Raw genomic sequence first — 25,003 nt, forward strand, 5'->3', positions numbered from 1 at the left:
TTACTCCTGGACACTACCTCCCAGCTGACTCTATGATCCCTCTTCTCCTCTCCCGGCTCCCACAAGAAGTCTCTCATCAACTTCTCCAACCTGTTAGATACCTTCACTGGGATTTTGAACATAGACAGGAATTAGATGGGTAAATTAGCAAGCGTGGCCTTAATCAGTGTAACTCTTCCACCAAGAGAGAGGTAATTCTTTTTCCAAGAGACCAATCTTTTTTCAAACCTTTCCACCACCGGGTTCCAAAAGCTCTCCCTCATAGGGTTGTCACCTAATGGTAACCCTAAGTAATTCAGTGGCCACCCTGACACTTCACACCCCAACACTTCTGCACTCTCCCTGATCTCTCCCTCTTCCATATTCACCCCTGCTACACAATTTTTCCCAAAGTTCACCTTCAAGTTAGACATTTGCTCAAACAGTTGTATCACCAACTTCAAGTTCTTGATAAAGCTCACATTGCCACCTTCACAGAATAGAATCGTGTCATCAGCAAACTATAAGTGAGTGAGGGGGGTTTCTGTCCTCCTGACTCTCCAACCTCTAATGAGACCCCTCGAGTCTGCTCTGTGAATCAATTTCCCTAGGACCTCCGCAATTAGTATGAACAAGAAAGGAGAGAGAGGGTCTCCTTGTCTTATACCCCCACTGGCTGGAAAGAACTCTACCACTGTTCCATTCACTAGCACCGAATAATGACAATTCCGAACACAGCCCATGATCCAATTGCACCATCTACCACCAAACCCAAATTTGATCAAAATTTTCCTCAAGAATTCCTAGTCCACCAAGTCATAAGCCTTTTCCAAGTCCAACTTACAGACCACTCCCTTCTTTTTAGCCTTCTTAAAGTTCTCCACACTCTCATTAGCAATTAAGATTTGATTAGTGATTTGTCTCCCTCCTGCAACCATTTACACCGAGATTTTTGCCTCCAACTTATTTCCTCCTTATGTAGGCAATCCTCTAACTGTCTTCTCAAGCCTCTTTTGAGTTCCTTATCTTCCTCTCCAAATTCTTCACTTTCTTCTTTAGAGTCAATGTTTTCAAGTTGGTCCATCAACGTTTTCTTTCTTTCTTCTAACCTCCCAAACTCCAAAAGATTCCACTCCTTGACCTTTGCTTTCACAAATTGTAGTTTCTTATGGAATCTTATCCCCTCCCAATCCACCATTGGGTTACAGTCATATCACCACTCCCTTACTTTATGAGTAAACCCAAGGTGGAGTAACCACATGTTTTCAAATCTAAATGGGACGGGTCCTCCACTCCTTTCCTCCTTACAAATCACTATGGGCCAATGATCTGAGGTCACCCTTGGGAGAGCTCTAGAAACCAAACTTCCCCAATGTTCTTCCCAATCCAAAGAGAACATGAATCTATCCAACTTAGAGTAGATGGGACTAGATTGGAGATTTGACCATGTAAATGTTTTGTGGGCTAAAGGAATCTCTTTAAGCTCAAAGGCATCCACAAACTTGTTAAACTTCCGCATGCTTTTTGTCACCCTCTGATTAATTTTATTGGTTTCCTCCGAGTATCTGATCACATTAAAGTCCCCACCCACACACCATGGCCCATCCCACAATCCTCTAACATCAGCCAATTCCTCCCACAACTCCTTTCTCTCTCTGTAGTCATTTGGTCCATATACATTTGTGAGCACCCATACATAACCATCCTCTTACTGCTTAAACTTCATGGAAACTGAATACTTCCCAATCAGCTCCTCTAGGCCTTCAACCGCATCCCTCTTCCACATTGTTACAATCCCCCCAGAAGCACCCCATAAAAGAGCAACCACCCAGCTAATCCCCCTGGCTTTCCATACACTCCTCGCCCAACTATTATTAAACTCCATTCTCTTGGACTCTTGTAACAGAACAATATCTGGGTCATACCTCCTTATCACCTCTTTTATTGTTGCTATTTTTCTTGCACTCCCTATTCCCCTCATGTTCCAACTAAGTATCTTCATTTCCACTTCTTTCTTGACTCCCTCTCTACCTACCCACTACTTTCCCCCTTTTCTTCTTTCTCCTATTGCCCCGAACTTCTTATCCCCTTCTACATCTCTTTCCAGTCTCTCTACTTCACTCAGCTTCCACTTCTTTGTTTTTATCTCCTTCTTCCTCTTTTGTAGACCTTCTTTCAGCACATTCAGATCTTCCGGCCTACACCCCATCTTCCCCACAAATTTTGCTATCATGTCCTCTTTCACTGAATCCTCCACCCCTATCCTTCCTGCACTTTCCCCTCCAACTCTGCCCCCCTGCCCTTCCCTCCTCACCTTTGGTCCCACCCCTCTTCTCTCCTCTCCAATCATCCCCCCTCTCCTGTTACCTGCCTCCATCCATGTTCCCTCCCCACATTCTTCTCCCACTCTACCCTCCTTCCTTTCCTTCCTCTCCACTGACCCCTCCCCTCTTCCTTCCTCCCCATCCCTCCTCCAAGTCAGAATTCCTTCAACTTCACTAAACACTCTTTCAATGATTTCCACACTTTTTTGTTCCTATACCTCCCTTCCCGCACCTCCCCACAGTCCTTCACTTCCTTCTCCACTACCACGGACAACCCACCATCTAGTTTGGCTGCATATTCATGGGCTACAGTACATGGCGTCGGGACGGAATCTGGAACCAAAGACATAGGAGACACATTAGTAGCACAAGACGAATTCACTTTGTTACCTGGGATTGATGGAACGGTTGGAAAAGGACTGTTCCCGGCCTCCCTCTCTTGTTCCAGAGGTTGGTAAATGTCTATCTCCCTGAGTTGGTTGGAAAGTACTTATGTCCTTTGGTCACTCTGGTGATCTCTCCTTTCTACCCCTGAATCACCCCTAGGAGGTGTGTTCCTGCTCTGCTTCAGGTTCTCCCGATTTGCCCCTTTTGTTGTACCTTGCACACTTTGGAGTCTTGGACATGAATTAGTCTGGTTACAACCTTCACCCTGAAATAAGCTTGCAATATTCCACCCATCCATGTCACCTCCGACATAGCCACCTTCGTCGTTTACACTGCCCACACTGGTACCATCATTTGAGCTTTCGTCCAAATCTTCATCTTCCTCACTGCTATTAGAGTCAAGAGGAAGGGTGATAGAGGGTCTCCTTGCCTGATACCTCTACAAGCTGGGAAGAAATCCTTCACCATTCCATTGACCAAGACAGAGTAATGGCAGGAACCGATACATCCATTAATCCAACTACACTACTTATTCCCGAATCCACAATTTCTCAATACTTCTATCAAAAAATGCCAGTCCACCAAATCATAGGCCTTTTCTAAATCCAACTTACAAACAAAGCCTTTTCTTTTAGATCTTCTCATATCCTCCACACACTCATTAGCAATTAGGATCTGATCTACTATCTGTCTCCCTTGTACAAAGGCTCCTTGTTCTTGGCTTATTAAGGATGGGAGAATTGCTTTAAGCCTCAAAGACAACACCTTAGACAGGATTTTGTAAATGCTTGTTACCAGACTAATTGGCCTGAATTCCTTAGGTTGGATAGCATCCGATTTCTTAGGAATTAAGGTCGAGAAAGTGCCATTGACTCCTGGACTTACTATATGATTCTCTAAAAATTCCTCGACAACAACACGAAGATCTTCTTTCAAGATATCCCAACAATCTTGATAGAAAGCCATAGTAAATCCATCGGGACCTGGCGCCTTAGATCTATCCATCATAAACACTACCCTCCTGATCTCCTCTTCCTCAATGTTCCTCTCTAACCACCTTGCTTTTTCTTCCTCTAATCTCGGCCATTCCAAACCATCCACATGTACCCTTTCATTCAAAGACCTACTATAGATGGATTTAAAATGATCTACAAAGGTCCAGGCTATATCCTCTTGGTTGGTGACCACCTGCCCTTCTATTTCTAATCTAGCTACTAAGTTCTTCCTCCTTCTACCATTTGCTAACTCATGAAAGAACCTAGTATTCCCATCCCCCTCCTTAATCCACTTGTGCCTCAACTTCTGCCTCCAGCAAATCTTTTCTCTGAGTAAAACCTCTTCTAAGTCCTTCTTCAATTGCCTTCTTGATTCTCTATCATGTTCCCTCAATAACCCTTGAGCTTCCTTTTCATCCAATTTTTCAATTTGTGTGACCAAGCTCAACTTTTGTTCCTCCACCCTACCAGAGTGATATTTATTCCACTCCTTCAATTTGACTCTCAATCTCTTCAACTTTTGATGAAACTTAATTCCTTTCCACTTTATTCCCCTTAACTCCTCGTTCCAACAATCCTTCACTAAGCTTTCAAACCCAGGATGAGTTAACCACATATTCTCAAACCTGAATGGTTTAGGTCCACTAACTAGGGGTACGACACCTATCACTAACTATGTTTCTTATGATGCTCTTTCACCTTCCTATCATGCCTATATTACTGCTATCTCCTCTGCTTCTGTTCCTCGTAATGTTTCAGATGTAGTGCAGTCACCTTAGTGGAAGGATGCTATGAACCAAGAGATAGAGGCTCTCTTAAAAAACCACACTTGGGAGCTTATTCCTCTTATTGAAGGCAAAGTCCCAGTGGGCCGCAAGTGGATTTATACCATTAAACATCAGGCTGATGGACCAATTGAAAGATACAAAGCTAGGTTGGTAGCAAAAGGACACACCCAAACATATGGGATTGACTATCAAGAGACCTTTGCTCCTGAAGCCAAAATGAACTCTATCTGAATCATTATGCCCCTTGTTACTCATTATTCATGGCCTCTATACTAGATGGATGTGCAGAATGCCTTCCTAAATGGAGATCTTCATGTATATATGGATCTACTGCCAGGGGTAATCTTACCTAAAAGTGAGGGGAAGGTTTGCCGTCTAAAAAAATTTCTTTATGGGCTTAAACAGTCCCCTAAAGCTTGGTTTGATAGATTTAGGAAAGTTATTCTCAAAATTGGGTTTACACAATCACATGTAGACCATACTTTGTTCATAAGAAGGGTTAATGGCCTAGTAAGTAGTAACCTTGTTGATAGTGTATGTGGATGATATTGTTGTCACTAGAGATGATCACTCTGGGATAAACCAACTAAAAGTCATTCCTTGCTTCTAAATTTGAAATCAAAGATCTTGGGAATCTCGGATACTTTCTTGGAATCGAAGTGGCAAGGTCAAAGGGAGGGATATTCATTTCACAGAGGAAGTATGCCCTTGATCTCCTTCATGAAGTTGGAAAATTGGGGTGTAAGCTAGTTGAAACTCCTATTGACCCCAATCATAAATTGAGTGTTGATGATGGAGATATTCTTGCAGACAAGGGTGTCTACTAGAGGCTTGTTGGTCGGATTCCTTACATGTGCTTGACTCGACCTGATATATCCTATGTTGTTAGCATGGTGAGTTAGTATATGCACAGCCCCAGAGATTGACATATACATGTTGTCAACAAGATTATACCTAAAGGGGTGTCCAGGTAAAGGAATGTTATACTCTAACTAGGGACATCTTAAGGTTGAGGCTTATACTGATGCTAATTGGGCAAGGTTCTATAGATGATAGAAGATCCACCTCACCTTGGTAGGAGGTAATGTTGTGTCTTGGAAAAGTAAAAAACAATCTGTTGTTGCCCGATCTAGTGTTGAAGCCGAATATAGAGCTATGGCTCATGGTGTATCAAAGTTGCTATGGTTAAAGTCCTTGTTATCAGAGATTGGGATCCAAGCTGAAACCCCAATGATGCTATACTATGATAATCAAGCTGCCATGAACATTGCTCATAACCCTGTTCAACATGATCGCACAAAAAATATTGAAGTTGATAGACACTTCATTAGATAAAAGATAGTCAATGGAGAAATATGTGTACCTTTTGTTAGGTTGGAGGATCAACTTGTTGATTGCCTCGCTAAGGGTCTCAACAAGCCAAAACTTGATAGAAACTTGAGCAAGCTGGGCATGATAGATATCTATGCAGCTTGGGGGGGGAGTGTTGAGAATATGCATTTGACTTAGCGGTATTGTTGTCCTTTCTGCTATTTGTATTTCGAGCACCCTTATAGGGACATAACTGTAATTTCAATCTTAGTATATAATGAAATGTTTTGGGTGTGAACAGTAACACACCCATTCTCCCTTAACTCTTCTTCCTACACTCAACAACTGGACCCATAACCAAATTGTTGAGAAATGCACTCCATTCTCTGTTTGGAGTCATTCTTAGATGAGACCATGGACCACCTAATGTAGGTTCATAATTCTAAAAGAGCCTAGAATAGAGACAAAAAGTATCCTATGATGAAAAACTATAAATCCCAGATTACACTGCAGGAAACAATAAAAAGAGACCAACCCTGTGGACACTGGGAGAAAGGGTGAAAATGTGAAATGGAGATATGGGATGATCCAACAAGACTTGAGCACCACTTCCAAACTTCAGAATTCAGGAAAAAAAACACCAAAATCTTTAGTTTTCTTGATTTTAGGGATGAATCTCCAAGACACCTTTCTTGGACAGCAGAAACTGTTCAAACCTTCTCAAAAAGTTCCAAAGATCCTCCTAAAACCAGGAAATACAAAGGGTATTCATCAACCCTTTCGGATTTCTATGCAGTTCCCCGATCCTATAGCTGCATGTTCTTCACCCAAGGATCGACTGCTGTGATACCAACTTGTTATTTTAGTTTAGAAAAACTATAGATCAGAATGAGATGCTGAAGGAGAGAAGAAAAGAGAGGAGAAAGTAAACAGATCTGAGAAGTGAAGAAAAGTAGAAAAATAGCTTTGTAATACAAAGAAAATGACATATACCCCTGGTCATGCACTCCTCTATAACAGCAACAATAAGTTAAGATATAAAACAAAGAAAAGTAGAAAAATATCATCTTACCAAGATTATACTCCACACGACACTGTCTCCTCAATGCCTTTTGCGCAGGATTTACAAAGACATTGAGGAGTCACTGTACAAAAAATCCCTCCCCACCCAAGATTTGCCCAAAGAATCGGCCACTCTATTCATCTCTCTAAGAATCCATCTAAAATGACAAAAAAACCGAGGACAAAAAGATCTCTGATTTCATTAAAGAAGAAGCTGAATCTCCAAGGACCAACTTTTAAATACTTCATCCAGCTGATAACCATTTTAGAATCTCTTTCCACCACCAGATCAGTTAAATTCAGGTTAGTTGCAGCTCTCAAACCCACGAGCAAGGCATGAATTTCTGCTTCTGCTGAGTCTGTTATACCAATCGGCCCACTAAACGCCCAAAGCAGCTTACTATTAGTTTTAATAACTTGGCCCTCTATCCCATCCTGTCCCCTGTGGCTTGAAAAACTTCTGAAGCTGCCATCAAATTGAAGAATGGCATCCACCGGAGGTCTGGGAGGAAGAGTAAGGGGGCTAGGGGGCACCAAGCAAGAGTTTAGCACATTCCACAAGTTTCTATCCAAATCTCCAAAGGAAATGTCACTAAACAGCTTGTGAGCTTTCAACCAGCCACTGATTAGGAATAGGATTCTCGCTTTCAAGTCTTCCAAAGGAGAGTTGCCTTAGCCCTTTTGTGTCATTCCTCCCAGATGCTCCACATTACCACATGAACTACCACCTTCCCAAACAATCTGCCTCTATTTCCCAACCTACAACCCAGCCATTGGTTGAGAAAATCTCCACTTCAAGAGGAGGAACCCAAAAGAAAGAGCTGTTACACAACTACACAAGAGGTTAAGGAAATTTTGCCACAGACTATGAGCCACTTCACAATTGATAAGAAGACGACCACATGATTCTCCTTCCTTTAGGCACAGTAAACACACATGAGGGGTCAGATACAAATGATCTTTTCTCTTCCTCAAGATTTTATCAAAAGTATTTATGCTGCCACGAGCCGCTTCCCAAAGAAAGAAGCAAACTCTAGGGGGAACCATGGAAAGCCAAATTTTCTTAGAAGGAAAGGAGGAGCCATCGGTCCCTACCACCAATCTTAAGAAAAAAAGACTTAACTGTGAAAAGTCCATTGGAGGAAGGCCACCAAACTCTTTTGTCAGGAAGCTCTGGGGCAATAAAAACAAAGGAGAGAAAGGAGAGGAGGGAGGAGATGGACTGAGATTCAGTGTTTGTTATTATTGCATAAGATGTTAGCATCTATGCATCAAGGACAAGGACACATTCAATAACATATAAGAGAAAAGATTAAAAAAATGCTAAAACTTCTTAAGGCCTGAACTAGGATTAAAATGAGGGTAGAACCACCAACCAAATATCTCCTCATGGGAAAATATCATCATCATCATCTAAGCCTTGTCCCAACTATATGGGGTTGGCTACATTAATCCTGTTTCACCATTCCATTCTGTTTACTGTCATATCCATTGTCAAGTTAAGTGCTTAAATCCTTTCTTAACACTTCCACCCAAGTCCTTTTTCTGCCCCTAGCTAGCTCTTCTAGCCCCATCAATTTATGACAGATCACTTCTTCTAACAGGTGCAATAACAGATTATTAATATCTTGAAGATCAACATCATTATTGATTGTCTTTACTCTTTACCCACAGAATTAAGGTTAGCTGCATGATTTGTATTCCTCTATTCTGTTTTAAGGTGATATCTTCTGTTAAATAGCTATAAGTCTTCTCTGACAACTAAAAGCCAGGTTCCTTCGTCTATATCCACTGTCCCTTTACAACTTTCAACGTGCACCACCACCATGTTAGTTCTCAGATGATTGTTGCTGCATGAATAGCAAGAATCTTGCTTTTTGGGAGACTGATTTAGTCCCAATGCAAAGAAACTAGCCAGACATCATCATCATCATCTAAGCCTTGTCCCAACAATATAGGTCAGCTACATGAATCCTGTTCCACCATTCCACTGTTCAGTGCCATAGCCATATGCATTAGGGGTGCAACTTGGGCAGGCTTGGTCTGGCCTTTTGTCAAAATTTCAATGGGTTCAGCTTGAAGCCCAAGTTCAAAGTAGTGTAAAATGCTAACTTGGTCCAACCCGAGTTGCGCCCTTAAGATCATTTCTCACTACTTAGCCCATGTCCTTTTTGGTCTGCCCTAGCTCTTTTAGCTCCATCAGTTAGTAACAGATAACTTCTTCTCACTGATGCAGCATACTTGTATATGGTTTCGTTTATCAATAATAAGTATACTTAAATCCATTAACAGGTCCAATAAGCAAAGCTGTTTTGGATCAAATAACTTTCAATGCTGACAAACCACAAGAACTAAGTCAAGAGAGTGGTAAGCACAATATATCTAAATTGCTCAATCACATCCATCACAATATATATAAACATGAGAAAAGGAAAATCATGTGAAGGGTGGTAACAAGAATTTTCTCAAATCTCAGAAATCTGTGTAACAGCTAATAGGCAACACTAAATGAAACAAAATAGTGAAATAACTCCAATGATAACCATTCTAATATATATCATATATGCAGGAAGAGACGTGTACAATGCAGAGACAGATCTTGGATCCAAAATGTCACCACATAAGAGAGAAAGATACTCTAATCATAAGCAAGTGAAGATTACCTGCAAATTGCAACAGTCACTGTGAATGAAGTATGTGCAATTAAGTTCAAATAGAATGACCGCCTCCAATCCACTTCTACAGGGTTTTCACCAAGAACTTTCTCCAACTAGTTGACATAGAAAAACAGATATAGTTGTGTTATTACAAGTCATCTTAAAGCACGATTCTTTTATAACATATAATATAAAGGATGATCTTGTTATATCATATTGTGAAAAATAAATAAATGTGCAAGACTGCAAGTACCACAAGTAAAATTTGAATGGTCACATATCTAGAATTCTAGACTCCTGAACAGGATTTACAAGCTATACATTGAAAAAAAAAAGCAAATGATCAAGAATTTTCTTTTAATGATAACAATCAAAGGATCAAGGATTCACAATCAATACAAATGTGTAAAAATTGAACCCCCTGATCCTTGTGAGTAGAGGACCAAAAAGGTCACTCTGACCACAAAAATTTAATCCCTTCTACAAAAATCTCTCTGGTCATGCTTAAACTAGATTTGTAAGTTGGCAAGGAACAACCATGGCATCCAGACACTATAATCAACTGGATAGAGAAAACCCCAAATCACAAGATACAAGAGACTGATCCATACAGCACCTAGTTAGCAAGTATATATTATGTATGCCTCTACATCTGGTTATGAGGTGGCCTATTGTTAAGATCTTTATCTAAAATAGCTCTCAAGAAAGTAGCCTTTTCGGGGTCTGGGGGTGGTGGGGACCATACCTTCTTCCATGGGAAATTCTTTGGGCCTCACTATAAGCATGATTTTACCAAGACATTGCATCTCAGATCACCCAACCATAACTTCACCTTTATTCCACTTGAGATGCTGCCCTGATTGAGTCTTGACAGAATGTCTCCACTACAAGGTTGGCCTCCTATTTTAGTGTTGCCTAAATCTTGGACTCCAGATTGCCTCATTGGAGATCAGGTCATGAAAGTACCTAGGAGTTCTGTATTTTTCTCTTTCTATTGCCACACCAAGAATCTTTCCCGAAGCAGATCCAGTTACCACAAGCAACATTGCTAAGGTGCTGATACCAAAAAAGATTGATACTATGCACCCAACAGAGTTTAGATCAATCAGCTTGATTAATAGACTTTATAAGATCATTGCTAAGGTGCTTTCTCGAAGAGTGAGGACTGTCCTTCCAACTATAATCTCTCAGGAGCAAAGGGTCTTTGTACAAGACAGACAAATCATTGGTCAAATTTTAATTGCAAATGAAAGTGTAGAGGAGATGAAAAGGGTTGGAAGGAAAGGGTTTGTTTGTAAATTGGATCTGAAAAAGGCCTATGACTTGATGGACTGGGGTTTTTTAATGGAGGTTATTATGAAGAATAGTGGTTCTGGGTTGTTTGGTTTCACAATTGCCAATGAAATACTTGGGATTACCTTTGGGGGAGAGTCTGAGAGGGAGCCTTTTGGAGCCCTGTAATTGAAAGATTTATGAAAAGATTGGCTTCTTGGAAGAAGAGCAACTTGTCTTTGGGGAAGGATTAATTTAATCAGATCCACATTAGCTAATATGCCTGTGTATTTTCTGTTTGTGTTTTGGATTCCAGTGGGGGTAAGTAGAAGGATTGAGAAGCGAATGAGGGATTTCTTGTGGGAAGTAGGGGAAGAGAAGAAGGAACATATAGCATGGTTTTTGAGGCGTCTAGGCAATTCTAGGCGACACTGGGATGCCTATGCAATAAAAATTTTATATACCATTCAGCATGTATATTAATTGAAAAAATAGCAATTCTCTTTATTAAGAACATTAAATTTCCTCTAAAAATGTGAAAAATCATCACATCTAAAAGGTAAAAATCTTTTACATATATTAATCTCATTACTTTCAAAAATAATACTACTATAATAAGTATTTAATAGAGCAATTTCATATCAATTAGCAGCTAAAGAAGGTTATTAACTTTATATGATAGATATTCAAGATGGAAAGTAAAATAGAAAAAAAAAAACAAGGATGGAGTTTCGGCTTTATTTAATTAGAGAGAGAATAGAAAAAACAAAACTCTTTATAATTCTATTCGTTCTTTCCTCTTTTTCTGTCTTTCTTTCTTTCTTTCTTTTTCTCTCCTCAAAGCCCTTTGATCTTTTAAATTTCAATAGTAAACCATTAAAACAAAGTATAATTGATATATATAGCATATAATAAAATGTATTAACAATTTAACACATACATTAATAAGATAATAGCAATATAAATGATATTATAAAAGGTGCCCACCTTGTAATTTTTGTCGCCAAGGCTGATCTTAGTTGCCTAGGCGGACGCCTAGTCGCCTAGAAGGGCGCCTAGTTGCTAAAGGTCAAGGCATTTGGGTGAGGCGCCCAGCCAAGGACAACTAGTCGCCTAGGCGACGCCTTGACAACTATGCCATATAGTTAAATGGGAAGTGGTGTGCAAAAGCAAGAAATATGGAGGTTTAAGTCATGAGAACATTCAGGAAAGAAACACTGCTTTCCTAGGGAAAAGGCTATGGAGGTTGCCTCTGGAAAGAGATAAATTGTGGACAAAGGTAGTTGTAAGTATTCATGGGCTTGTGACAAACAAGTCGGATTCTGGAGTCTTGGCTAGAGCTACAAAATCTGCTCCTTGGAAATCCATTCATGCCATCCTTCCATCATTCTTGCCATTCATTGGGTATAATCCATGCTCAAGAAACTTAGTCAACTTCTGGGAACATGTCTGGTTGGGAAACTCACCTTTAATGGAACAATTCCCTTCTCTTTTTGCCCTATCTACCCCAAAGTGGGAGCCCATTTCATCCTTCTTGGTTCCCCCCAACTCTAGTATAGGCTTTGGCTAGGATTTGGGCTTTAGAAGAGGGCTTCGAGAGAATGAAATTTGTAGTGTTTCAACATTGCTTCAAAATCTTCAAAAAGTAATGTTGGACCATTTAAAAAGTGATAACTGAATCTAGATCCCTTCTCCCTCTGGTTCCTTTAGCTGTGCTTCCTTATTTTTGAACTTGATACAGTCAAGTGATAATTTGGGAGTGCCCTTTCCTACCAAAGAAGTCTGGACCACACCTATTCCACCTAGGATTGGTGGTTTTTGTTGGGAAGTGTATCTAGAAAGAATTAACACAAGTGACTTGTTGCAAAGAAAAAGACCTAACTAGTGTCTTTCTCCCTCCTGGTGCCCTCTTTGCAAGGTTGATGGTGAGTCCTGCTATTACTTATTAATATCTTGCCCTTTTACTTCTTCAATTTGGGAATGGCTTCTCTCTTTGTTTGGGTGCAGATGGAACTCCTCGCCTACTTAAAAGCCTATTATCCTCTACTTTTGTTAGATGGTTGAAAAAGAGGGGTAGAATCATATGGTGTTGTACAAGGGCGGCAATTTGTTGGACTATTTGGGAAGAAAGAGACCAAAGAATATTTGTGGAAAAAGAAAGGAGTAGGGAGGCAATAAAAGAAGTCATATCCATCAAAGTGGTTCATTGGGTGAAGACATTTAAGTTGTTCGAGGACATTCCAAAAAGTGAGTTGATGAGAAAGTGGAAGGAAATTGCTGATTCTGCTCCTTACAAGGCAACTTATGGACAGGTCTGTCCCTACCTTTAAGAGGCTTCATAAAGCTGAGTTTTGATGGCAGCAGTGAAAGTAACCCAAGACCTGGTGTTGGGGGAGCGTTCAGAAATGAGGAAGGAAAAATTATTGCTTTATTCTCTGGTCCAGTAGGGGTGGGTGACACTTTAAGAGCTGAAATTCTAGCTGTCATGGAAGGAATTCAGAAAGCAAAGGACCTGAATATACGCAAGCTTGCAATTGAGGGAGACTCAAAGTTGGTGATTAGATGGCTGCAAAAGGAAGGGGATGAGGGTTGGTGGCAATATATTCATGAGAGGAGAAGAATTAGATGGCTGCTACAAGAAATAGAGATTACCTTACAATGGATGAAAAGAGATGTTAATTCCTTTGCAAATCAATTATTTCGGGCTATGTACCATTCAATATTATTAAATGAATGAATTTAATTCTGCTATAAATCTCTCTCTCTCTCTCTCTCTCTCTACATATATATATATATACACTAATATACACTTTACCTTTTCCAAAAAAACATCTACCCATACTATAGGTTTTTTTTTTCTATCAGTAACATGATCAAAAAAGATGCCATTGACCAGTTGAGGGAAAATAAAGGGTACACCCCCAGCATCCATGATCCAACTACCTATGATGAGGGTAACATGGTAACTCATGCTGTTAGTTCCTCAATACAAGTGAGCCCTATCCTGCAGAACATCTAAAAACACCAATCATGCCTAAAGGACCTAGATTTCCAAGAGAACATCCATCAAAATTCGACTTCATTCCACTGGCTAGTGATTCCCACTCTGGGAGTACACTTCATAAAAAGATTTTATATAAGGTAAAGAGAATATTATTTATGCACTTCTCTATAGGTATATAATAAAGTTGATAATATCCAATTGTTTAATCTGATTGAATATTGTTGTATGCATTGCCATTTTCTTCTCCACCACTATAATATACTGTACGCCATAAAACCTGCTCTTTAAGAGTCTTCAATCCTGGCATTCCTACCCATATTATTCTGATTTCATTTTACTTAACCTATGGTTAACCTATCCGGCTATCCAGTGTTTTAAAAGGCATAACTAGGTGCACAGATGAGGTGCATTTTGAGGCATGTCCCTCACTTGAACCCAGGCATGGCCACTTTCAAAAGACACTGACCTGCTGTGCCTTTGTGCAGGCCTGGGCTGAGGGCCTGAGGCACAAGGGAGCCCAGGCATGCACCTTTTTAAGTTTTTTAGTTCCTTCTGTATTCTTATATTTTTTAGGCCATAGTAATGATCTATTAACTTCTAAATAACCTTTAATTGTTGAAATTTGGTTTTTGAGCATTGAGAAATTAGAACTTTTATGCAACTTTATCTTATTATCCCGTGGTGCCTTTTAATTTCTTATTTATTTACGCTGTAGTTATTATGAACTTTAAACTTTTTTTTGTTTATTTTGAGGAGAAAAGATAACTTTCATCATGAATCGGGGGATGTACAAAAAGCCAATAAGCCAAAAAGACAGCAATTACAAAGGCATAATGTTAGCACTGTACAAAAAACCCCTATCCACCCCTGATTTAGCTAAGGAATCAGCCATTATATTCAGTTCCCCAGGAATCCATCTGAAGGAACTAGAGAGGAGAGCTGAGAGACCTCGGATTTCATTCAGAAGATGAGCCAATCTCCAAGGACCCACCTCCAAATTGGATGCCCACCTGATTGCATTTCAAGAGTCATCCTCCACTACTGCAGGGGTGGAACGAATGGAGACAGGGAATCCATCTAAAGGAACTAGAGAGAAGAGCTGAGAGACCTCGGATTTCATTCAGCAGATGAGCCAATCTCCAAGGACCCACCTCCAAATTAGATGCCCACCTGATTGCATTTCAAGAGTCATCCTCCACTACTGCAGGGGTGGAACGAATGGAGACAGCCACCCTTAACCCTACTAGGAGAGCTCTAACTTCCGGCTTCCACAGCATTTGTAGTGCCAACAGGACCATTGTTGTAGGCCCACAAAACAGCACCTGCTGAATTAGTGATGAAGCCACTAATCCCTGCCAACCCCTGTCCATTAGAATTTGGTCGGTCAACAGCTACCATCAAAGTTAAGCAAGAACTCAACATTAGGCCTAGGGGCTACCTGTGGGTGGGGGTGGGAGGGGATTGAGGGTCTCACAGCTGGCTCCGCTACCTCCTCCCTCCTGTCTAAAAGGCTTGGCCCTTAATTGCTCCCACCAAAGTTTGCTGCCCCCTTCTCTTCCTTTGAATCAAATCACAAGTATTAATACAAGCACAAAGCCTTTAGACATGAGGGAGGTGGTAGAGGGCCATAGCCTTTAACTTTAACCTTCTTAATGACATCATGGATTTGGATACATTCTATGGAATTGGATTATTGCTTCTTAAAGATATGGAATTCTTCATGTTTTTTGTGAAATATGGTAATGGATTATTATGTTATACCATCATAGAGGTTAGAAGAAAAACAGCCTTTTGAAAAGAAATGATTGTTTAGAAAGTTGCAAAAATTCAAAAGAAAGTAGCAAAAACCAGATTTCAAGAGAGAAGAAGAAGAAGAAGGTGGTGGCAACTAGGGTTCAGAGAGAGATTTTCGAACATAACCTTCTCTCTTACACCCCTAATTCCATTTCATTAAGTTAAACTTTAATAATTTACAGAGAGGCCCCTAGTTGGGCAGAAAATTAAGAAACATAGCACAAGAAAGAATAAGGCCCAGATTAAGGCCCATTACAACAAAGAACATAAAAAATAAAGAAGGATAAGCAGCCTATGGGCCATTCGGCCCATCTTCTCTACACTCCCCCTCAAGTTGAACATATATGTCAATCATGCCAAGCTTGCCAGTATCATGTTGAAGTTTAGCCTTGGGAATGCCCTTGGTGAGGAAATCAGATAACTGTCCTTCAGAGGTGATAAAAGGTAGACACACTTCTCCAGAAGCCACTCTTTCTCGAATGAAGTGTCTGTCAACTTCAATATGCTTAGTTCTGTCATGTTGCACTGTGTTGTAAGCAATGTTGATGGTGGCCTGATTATTACAGTATAGCATCATTGGCTTATAATGCTCAATACCCAATTCCTCCATCAAGGATCTAAGCCAGGTAGTTTAGAAACTCCATGAGCCATGGCTCTGTATTCTGCTTCGGCTGAAGATCGAGCAACAACTGATTGTCTCTTACTTCTCCAAGAGACAATATTACCTGCCACTAAGCTACTGTACCCAAAGGTAGATCTTCTGCCATCAATGTTTCCGGCCCAATCAGCATCTGTGTAGGCTTCAAGTTTCATATGGCCATGCTTAGCAAATAGAATCCCCTTTCCAGGGGAGCCTTTCAAATAACACAGAATCCGCTCTGCTGGTGCCATGTGAGTATCCTTGGGAGCATGCATGAACTGACTAATGCAACTGACAGCATATGCAATGTCTGGCCAAGTCATGCATAGATAGAGAAGTTTTCCAAGTAGTCTCTGGAAGACTCCCTTATCTTTTAACAATATTTCATCTGAAACAGAGAGTTTATGGCTCATATCGATAGGAGTAGCAACTGGTCTAGCACCCATCTTCCCTGTTTCAGAGAGCAAATCAAGAACATACTTTCTCTGAGAGATAAGGATCCCATCCTTGGATCCAGCAACTTCTATGCCAAGAAAGTATCTCAATTCCCCCAGATCTTTGATTTCAAACTCTGTATGAAGGAAAGATTTGAGATCATTAATCCCTGATACATCATTACCAGTCACAACAATATCATCAACATACACAATCAGGTAAACGGCCAAGGATCCTCTCCTCTTCACAAAGAGGGTATGATCAAATTGTGTCTGTACATAGCCAAAGTTAACAAAGGCATCCCTAAACCTTTCAAACCATGCTCTAGGGGATTGTTTAAGTCCATAAAGAGATTTCTTCAGCCTACAGACCATTCCTTTCATATCTATTTCATACATCCCTGGAGGAAGACATATAGACCTCCTCATGTAACCCTCCATTCAGAAATGCATTCTTTACATCCAGCTGATAAAGTGGCCAATCTGAGTGTGCAACCAAATATAGCAGAACTCTCACAAAAGTCATCTTGGCAACAGGGGAAAAAGTCTCCAGATAATCAATCTCATATGTCTGTGTATAGCCTTTTACAACCAGCCTAGCCTTGTACCTTTTAATGGTGCCATCAGCATGATATTTGATAGTAAAAACCCACTTACAGCCTATTGGATCCTTCCCTTCAGGCAAATCAACCACTTACCAAGTGTCATTCTTGTGTAGGGCATCAATTTCTATTCTCATAGCATCCCTCCATTCTGGAATAGTAAGAGCTTCTGACACAGACCTGAGAATTGGGTTAGAAGCAACAGAAGAAAGGTAGGCAAAATAATGAAGGAGAGAGCAAACTATAAGAAAGGTGTTTGGAAATGCAATGTGCAGTACACTTCCTTTTTCCTTTCCTAATAGCAATGGTGGGATATCAAGGTCTGGGAAGGATGGCTCCAAAGGGGCTGTAACAGTACATGTTGTCTCTTCTGTAACTGAAAGTGCATGAGGCTCATGTGTTGTAGGGGAAACAATCTGCTCATTTCTGGTTCTCTATCGTTGGTACAACCTGGGATTAAAAAGAGGGCGAGGAGGTAAAGGAGGAGGTAACGGATGAGGGATAGGAACATTGGAATGAGAGTGAAATGACTGATCCTCCCTTGACTCATTTGAAGGAAGAAGAGTCTCAGCAAAAGACTCAACTGGGACAGGAAGGGGAAGAGCAAACAACTGTGACAAATTCTTCCCCTTGGACAATGTCTCTCCTGAGAAGAACCATAAAAAGAAGAAAGCTCATCAAAGATGACATCCTTTGAGACATACCAAGTGCCAATCTTTGGATCAAAACAATAGTAGCCCTTCTGTGTGGGGGAAAAACCAAGGAAGATACACTTGTGGGCTTTTGGTTCAAATTTATGTTTTTGGACACGGGATATGTACATAACAAGTGCAGCCAAAGACACGAAGAGGAATAGGAAAAAGATCATTGTCCGGATGAAGAAGACTGAAGGGAGATTTAAACCCCAAAACCCTGTCAAATAGAATACTTCTTGCAACTTCAACAATATGTCTATTTTCTCTTTCAGCAACCCCATTCTGTTCTGGGGTCCTAACATAGGAGCTTTGGTGAATAACTTAGTGAGATAGCAAGTCAAGTTTTCTAAAAAATATTCTTTTGCATTGTCGGATCTAAAAATTTTAATTCTGGTATCAAACTGGGTTAGGACAAATTCATGGAATTGCCTCACAAATCTGGGAACTTCATCACAGGACTTCATAAAAAATATCCAAGTGAACCGAGAAAAGTCATCAATGAACAAGATAAAATATTTGTAGCCACCCATAGAAGCTAAGTGGTAAGGCCCCCACACATCAGAGTGCACAATATAAAAATGAGAAGATCTTTTACTACTCAGAGGATAACTGTTTCTACAATGTTTTGACAGTTCACACGACTCACAATGAAGACTGGACAAACTAATTCCCTTAAACAGTTCTAGGAATAAATAACTTGATGCAGAAAAAGAAAGATGACCCAAACGAAAATGACATAACATGACTCGACTGATGGACTCTATAGACCCAAAAGCAGCTTTTCCAGGTTGTTCATGGCACTGTCCAGGAGTATCCAGCAAATATACTCCATTCGCCTCATGGCCACTCCCAATCACCTTCTGAAAGTTCAAATCCTGAAAAACACAGTAGGAAGGAAAGAAGGTTATACAGCAGTTTAATGACTTAGTTAGGCTACTTACAGATAACAAGTTTGTATTTAGCTTGGGTATATGAAAAGCAGAAGGAAGAACCAAGGAATTTGTAGCCTTGATGGTTCCCTTGCCGGAGATAGGGGCAAGAGACCATCGGCTAAGGTGATTTTGTCACATCCAGGAAGTAAATCATATGAAACAAACAAAGTTGAAAGGCTAGTCATATGATCAGAAGCACCAGAATCAATAATCCAATGGATCCTACGATTACTTGAAATTGTTGCATGATTGGAAAAAGCTTGTATACCTGAATGAGCAAATGCAGAAGAGGTTGAATTTCCTGGAGGGTTGGAAGAAGAGGCCACACCCTCTAGGTGACTGATCATCCTCCCAAACTTCTCTTATTCTGCCTTCATAGCTGCTAACTACTCACTAGCCGTCATCTCTTCAGTTTGGTATCTGTCACTATTTGGACCAACAACAACATTGGCATTCTCTGCCTTCATATTATCAGACTTCTTTTGAAACCGAAGAGGAAGAAGCTCATGATGCAATTTCCAACACTTGTCTTTAGTGTGCTTTAGCTTTTTACAGTACTCACAGATAATCTCTTTCTTCCCTGAGCTACTTGGAATCCCAGCAACTCCCTTAGGTTTCACTCCCATAATAGCAAAGTGATCATTTAGACCAGCCCCTTGGACCTGGATAAGTCTTCTGCTTTCTTCACTACTTAACAAGGCATAGGCTTGAGACAGTGAAACACTATCATAGGATAAAATATTTTGCTTTGTGATGTCATACTCTGGATTCAGCCCTGTCAAGAACTCAAACACCCTATTTCTCTCAACTAGTTTCCTGTAGGTCTCAGCATCATTAGTGGTGTCCCAGGCTATAACTTCTATCAAATCCATTTCTTGCCATAAAAACTTCAGTGTTGAGAAGTATACAGCTAATGGTTTCTCCCCCTGTCTCAAATTCTTCACATCACTTCTCAACTTGTAAACCCTAGCCACATTTAATTTCTGGGAATAGGTTTCAGCAACACTATCCCAAATTTCCTTTGTTGAATTCATCCACAAATAGTGTTGACTAATTTGTGGTTGCATTGAGTTCACAAGCCATCCTATAACAGTATAATTTTCTTGCATCCACTTTTCATATGATGGATCATCTTCCGGAGGAGCCTTTTTGCTCTCGGAGATAAAATCCCATTTGCCTCTACTACAGATAAGAATTTTTACTGATTGTGACCAAGCCAGATAATTAGTTCCATCCAGCTTGACTGTGGTCACAGCCAGTAAAGAGTCTACAGAGGCTCCTGGAACCTGTCTGGATTCAGCAACATGCTTGTTTTCAAATTCTGAAGAGTTCATCTTCTTAAATACTTCAAAAATGACTTCTAACAACTTCGAACAACAACAAATGAAAACATAACAAAAACTGTGTTGTGAGCCAACCTCTAGGCAGCCGTATCAGCAACCTGCGTCACACCCGGAAGCTGGGAGAAACAAAGAAAACTCAGTCCCTCCTTGTAGACTTCACAGAACACCAATCCACTTGATTCAATCTTCAAGATGAAGGATGAAAAGCCTTTAGTCACTGAGCGCCCAGGTCAAACTCCCTGTGGGGCCCGCAATCAGACTTCTCCAGAAAATTAGGGTTTCGAGCAACACACTTGAATCTGTCAAGAGGACGACAAAACCAGTCCCCTTCTCTCTAGAAACCACTAACAACTAGGCTGAAATAGGTTTCTTTAACTATTCGTACAATTCTGTTCTCCATACACACTGTGTATGGGAAAAAAATGGGTGAAAAGAGGGAAAAAACGAACCTGCTCTGATACCAAGAAGAAAAATAGCCTTTTGAAAAGAAATGACTGTTTAGAAAGTTGCAAAAATTCAAAAGAGAGTAGCAGAAACCAGATTTCAAGAGGAGAGAAGAAGAATAAGAAAGTGGGGGCAACTAGGGTTTAGAAAGAGATTTTCGAACATAACCTTCTCTCTTACACCCCTAGTTCCATTTCATTAAGTTAAACTTTAATAATTTACAGAGAGGCCCCTAACTGGGTAGAAAATTAAGAAACATAACACAAGAAAGAATAAGGCCCAGATTAAGGCCCAATACAGCAAAGAACATAAAAAATAAAGAAGGATAAGCAGCCTATGGGCCATTCGGCCCATCTTCTCTACAAGGTTTATGTGCCTTTTATTCGATTTAGAATGTGGATTTACATGTTCTTGTAAATCAAGTTTTTTTTATTTTGTTTTATTTCAAAATCATGCTTCATTGACTAGTCGACCAACTAGTTAGTTGAGGGCCAAACGCACTACATCGCTAACTAGTTGGTTGATATTCATAATAGCATCAATTAGTGAGTTATGACTAGTCAACTTAGTCAACCACAATCATTTTAAAGATTCATTTGTTTACTTGTATCTCTAATTATTTGAAATAATATATAATATATTTGCATTTTTGTTACATTCATGTTGTGGCTTTAAATATTTATGATGGAATATGATTAGATGATCTGATGATGGTAAATAAAACTGAAAAAAAAAACATAAAATTAAAAAGAGTAATGAAGGAGTTCTTATTAAAATTTCTTCCAATATCACTTGTGTGTTGGTATGGAGTTGCTACAAGTGAAGGGCACATCTAATAGTCAACATCAAGATCGCACTCTCTGGAAAATGAAGCTTGTGTTTCCGTACCCTAGCATGTCCAGCCTAACTTTTTACCAAAAAAAAAAAAAAAGACTGTAAACTAACTGTTCAATATCATTCTTTTCTTGAATAGTTGTAGTCTACATTAACTTATTTATGAGATTGCATAAATATCTTAAATATAGAAATTATCTCTTTATCATCAACTAGTCATTGCTTAACCAAATTGATAACACTACTCTGCCCTTGCACCTTGTGCTTCAGGTGTTTGGAAGCCTTTGCACTAATTTCTTTTTCCGCAAAAGAGAAAATAATATTATACTTATATAGATGCAATTTACAACACCAAGCATGACTATGGCTAAAAAAGTATTCCCTGAGCCAGGCTGGCAGGGTATCTTTAAAAACAATCCCTGACGTCCATTCTTATTTGCTATAGTATGAGCTACAATACTTTTGCTTATGGGGTGTAATCCCCATATCCATTGTTAAATTATGATTGCAATATAAGGATTAAGAATCATGGATATCAAATCTGTGAAGTTGAAACTGGACCTCATGTCGCTTTACCTTAGGTGCCCACCTGCGTACGAAATAAGGAGGAAGTTCTTCCATATTATCATTGAAACCATATCCATGCAAGTTCTGCAACAACATACAGGGAGTTGGTCTCAAAGCATTTTTGGCAACAAAAGGTTAAGAGAAAACTGATAGACCAATACATAATGTAGATACATTAAACGCCATACCATTTTCCTAACAAAAAAAACAAGATCATCATCTTGACGCCCCCTTGATTCCCGACTACGAATAAAATACAAGTCCAAGAAATCATGCCAAAAGCCAGCATCCATTTCAATATCTGTACCATCGTCTTCATCAACTGACGTTTTTCCTAACAAGTTTGAGTGCTTCCTCACCATGCTCAATAATTCATACCTGCCAAACGAACGGTTTGGTAAAAGAAAGAACAACACTACCAAGATTTACCTATGTGCAGAATTTTCCTGGTTGAAAAGTTTCGAATGCAAATTTGTCCGCCAACAGTACGAAGGAAAGATAACGAGATAGTCAACCAGCAATAATATATATATATATATATATATATATACAAATCATAATTTTGCTACTAGCATGCACACAATTGCGGGCATATACAATAATAGAACAAATCCGTCAGTACTGCGGCAAATTAACTCTTCAAGTCAGTAAGCTCTAGAAATATATCATATTCATGATTAGAGAACAGAAAAAAGGTTGATATTTTATACCTAGAAGGGGTTTCTCCCCCATCACCAAGCATTTTGTTTTCCCCGGTTCGATGGATGAATCTCGCGATCGAAATCGATCTCTGCGTCTTCAAAGATTGTCTAGGGTTAGCTTTACCTCCATTAAAGGGAAAATTAGCGTTTAAAAACCTGCAAAATTGGAGAACATGACAGACGTCCAGATTGCTAAACTGCCACCAGTGTTTGATTTCAATCAAGCAAAGTATTAACTCTTTTTTCCTCGGGTAAAGGAGTGAGAACGAAATTTTGGAACACCAGTAGGGAAGTTATTAGTTAGAAAAGGACTTCGGTGTCATGATAGACAAAACGTTCGAGTTCGGATCTGCTCCTCACAAGGGGGCGCCTCAAACCGTCCGCACAACGGTCGGTTGCACCACGCGTGACGCGGCCCCAGATTTGTGTAGAAGTAAAACACGGAGCAAACGATATAACATCTGCGTCCCACAAACACATCTCAGCATGTACTCTCAAAGTTGTCAGTTGAAGATGTTCTGAATACATGGTTGGAATATTCTAAAACATTGTGAGGTGTATTTTATGAGACCGATCCGCTCCTCACACGCATATCTTATCATGAAAACATCTTTAAGGCGTTCATTTGTTAGGAGCAGATCCCATCACGTGTTTTATAGGGCACAGATGTGAATTCAGAGCAAACATCGTTGGCATGAACCGCCCTAAATAAAAGCTGAAATACAGACTTGGAACTGGCCTCTATATGCTCCGGTTCGAACTAGAAAGCACTACATTCATTCGAACTAGGTTGGAGGAAGAAAAATACCTAAAACTGGCCGTTGTTTCCCATGATACTAATTTCCTGGCAATGGTCGTCGGTGGGAGTGTTCTGCAACTGAAAAAGAGAAAAACAAAGAACCCTAGCATGAAAACAAATTTCTCAACAACCTTTTGTTCTTAAGATTTTGGGAGCGATTTACCTGGATTTGAGTCGCCACTATCTATTCTCACCGATGAGATTAATCCCCGCCAGAGAGAGAAGAGATTTGGATCCTGACCCGAAGAGAAAAGAAGGTTTATGTTTTATTAAGAGAAAAAAGAAAATAAGGATGAGAGGTTTGGGCAGGAAAAAAAAAAGCAGAATAATCAGAGTCTCGTCTTATCGGTGACGACCGGAGATGTGATTGCAACCGGTGGAGAGAGGGAACTTAAGGCTTCGGTCCTGGGCCTCCTGGCCTGAAAAGAATAGATGCAGAGGTGAATGTTTTGAACGCGTGGCACAACCATCCATCGTGAGGATAGTGTGAGGCGCCCCTCGTCATGTGCATATCCGGACTCAAAACGTTCATATGATGCCCCACCTTATCGTCACTTCATCCATTTCAACATGGGGCCGCAGCAATCCATCAAGGATAGTGATTCACGGTTCTACAAGTCTACGCCAATAGGAGTAGCTGATTTTTCTCTAATTTTTTAGATAAAGAAAAACATGTTTTAGGTTCAGCAATCAGCACTCGCATAAAACTACAAATACAAAGGAATTTTCCCTAATATTAGGAACGGCAACAAGGGGCGGGTTGGGGGCGGGGATCATATTCCCTGTCCCCAACCCGATTTTGTAATTAACTCCCATTTCTATCTCGGATGCTTGTCGGGATAAAAGTTGTCCTCTATTCCCAATCCCCGATGGGGATGGATTTCCTGTGGAGACCCGAATCTCTGAAATTTTTTAGATAATAGAATTTTTCTTTAATAAATTTATTTAAAATAAATGAAAAAATTTAATTATACATAATGTTTTAAATATATTTTGAATTATAGAAGTAATATAATAATATATTAATATAAATAACATTTAATCGGGGTCGAGGTAGGGCAGGGACCTCAATCCCCATCCCCGACCCTGACCCCAATCAGGGATTCCTATTAATCCCTGTCTCGCCAAAATAATCCCCATCCCCGACCCCATTGGGTTGTGGAAGTCGAGCCCCCATTGGGGATGGGGAAATTTTCCATCCCTACCTAATATATGGCACCCAATTATATATATATATATGTAAGCAACACTGCAACAATTTATTGTATATGTATTGCATTTGCATTATATATAGCGATTTTTATAAATTCGTCCATCTCATAAACTTAAATATCTTAAAAATCGATCTGAAGGCCAAACCGTTTTTGCCTCTAGGTTGTGAAATTATTCGACCATTTGGGTCCAATGGATTAGGCCATGTCATGTCAGTAAAATGTATG

General features: G+C 39.9%; 1 protein-coding gene across 5 annotated transcripts in view; it reads right to left on the reverse strand.

Annotated features, from left to right (window-relative positions):
• Nucleotides 1–23,980, reverse strand: part of CW7 — a 54,548-nt gene extending 30,568 nt beyond the window's left edge. The window contains exons 1-6 of one of the 5 annotated variants that reach the window (XM_010275142.3): nucleotides 23,728–23,980; nucleotides 23,574–23,642; nucleotides 22,775–22,854; nucleotides 22,253–22,442; nucleotides 22,074–22,148; nucleotides 9,510–9,616 (exon numbers count right to left, since the gene is read on the reverse strand). In XM_010275142.3, the coding sequence (XP_010273444.1) occupies nucleotides 9,510–9,616; nucleotides 22,074–22,148; nucleotides 22,253–22,442; nucleotides 22,775–22,806 (404 nt within the window). In that variant the 5' untranslated portion in view covers nucleotides 22,807–22,854; nucleotides 23,574–23,642; nucleotides 23,728–23,980. Of the gene's footprint in view, nucleotides 1–9,509; nucleotides 9,617–22,073; nucleotides 22,149–22,252; nucleotides 22,443–22,774; nucleotides 23,195–23,573; nucleotides 23,643–23,727 lie in introns of those variants that run through there. The other 4 variants (XM_010275133.3, XM_010275116.3, XR_016076207.1 and 1 more) reach the window with 4 other exon arrangements.
• Nucleotides 23,981–25,003: the final 1,023 nt, after the last annotated feature.

Source organism: Nelumbo nucifera, chromosome 5 (assembly GCF_055504915.1).
Source record: "Nelumbo nucifera cultivar China Antique chromosome 5, China Antique-T2T, whole genome shotgun sequence".
Classification (NCBI taxonomy): domain Eukaryota; kingdom Viridiplantae; phylum Streptophyta; class Magnoliopsida; order Proteales; family Nelumbonaceae; genus Nelumbo; species Nelumbo nucifera.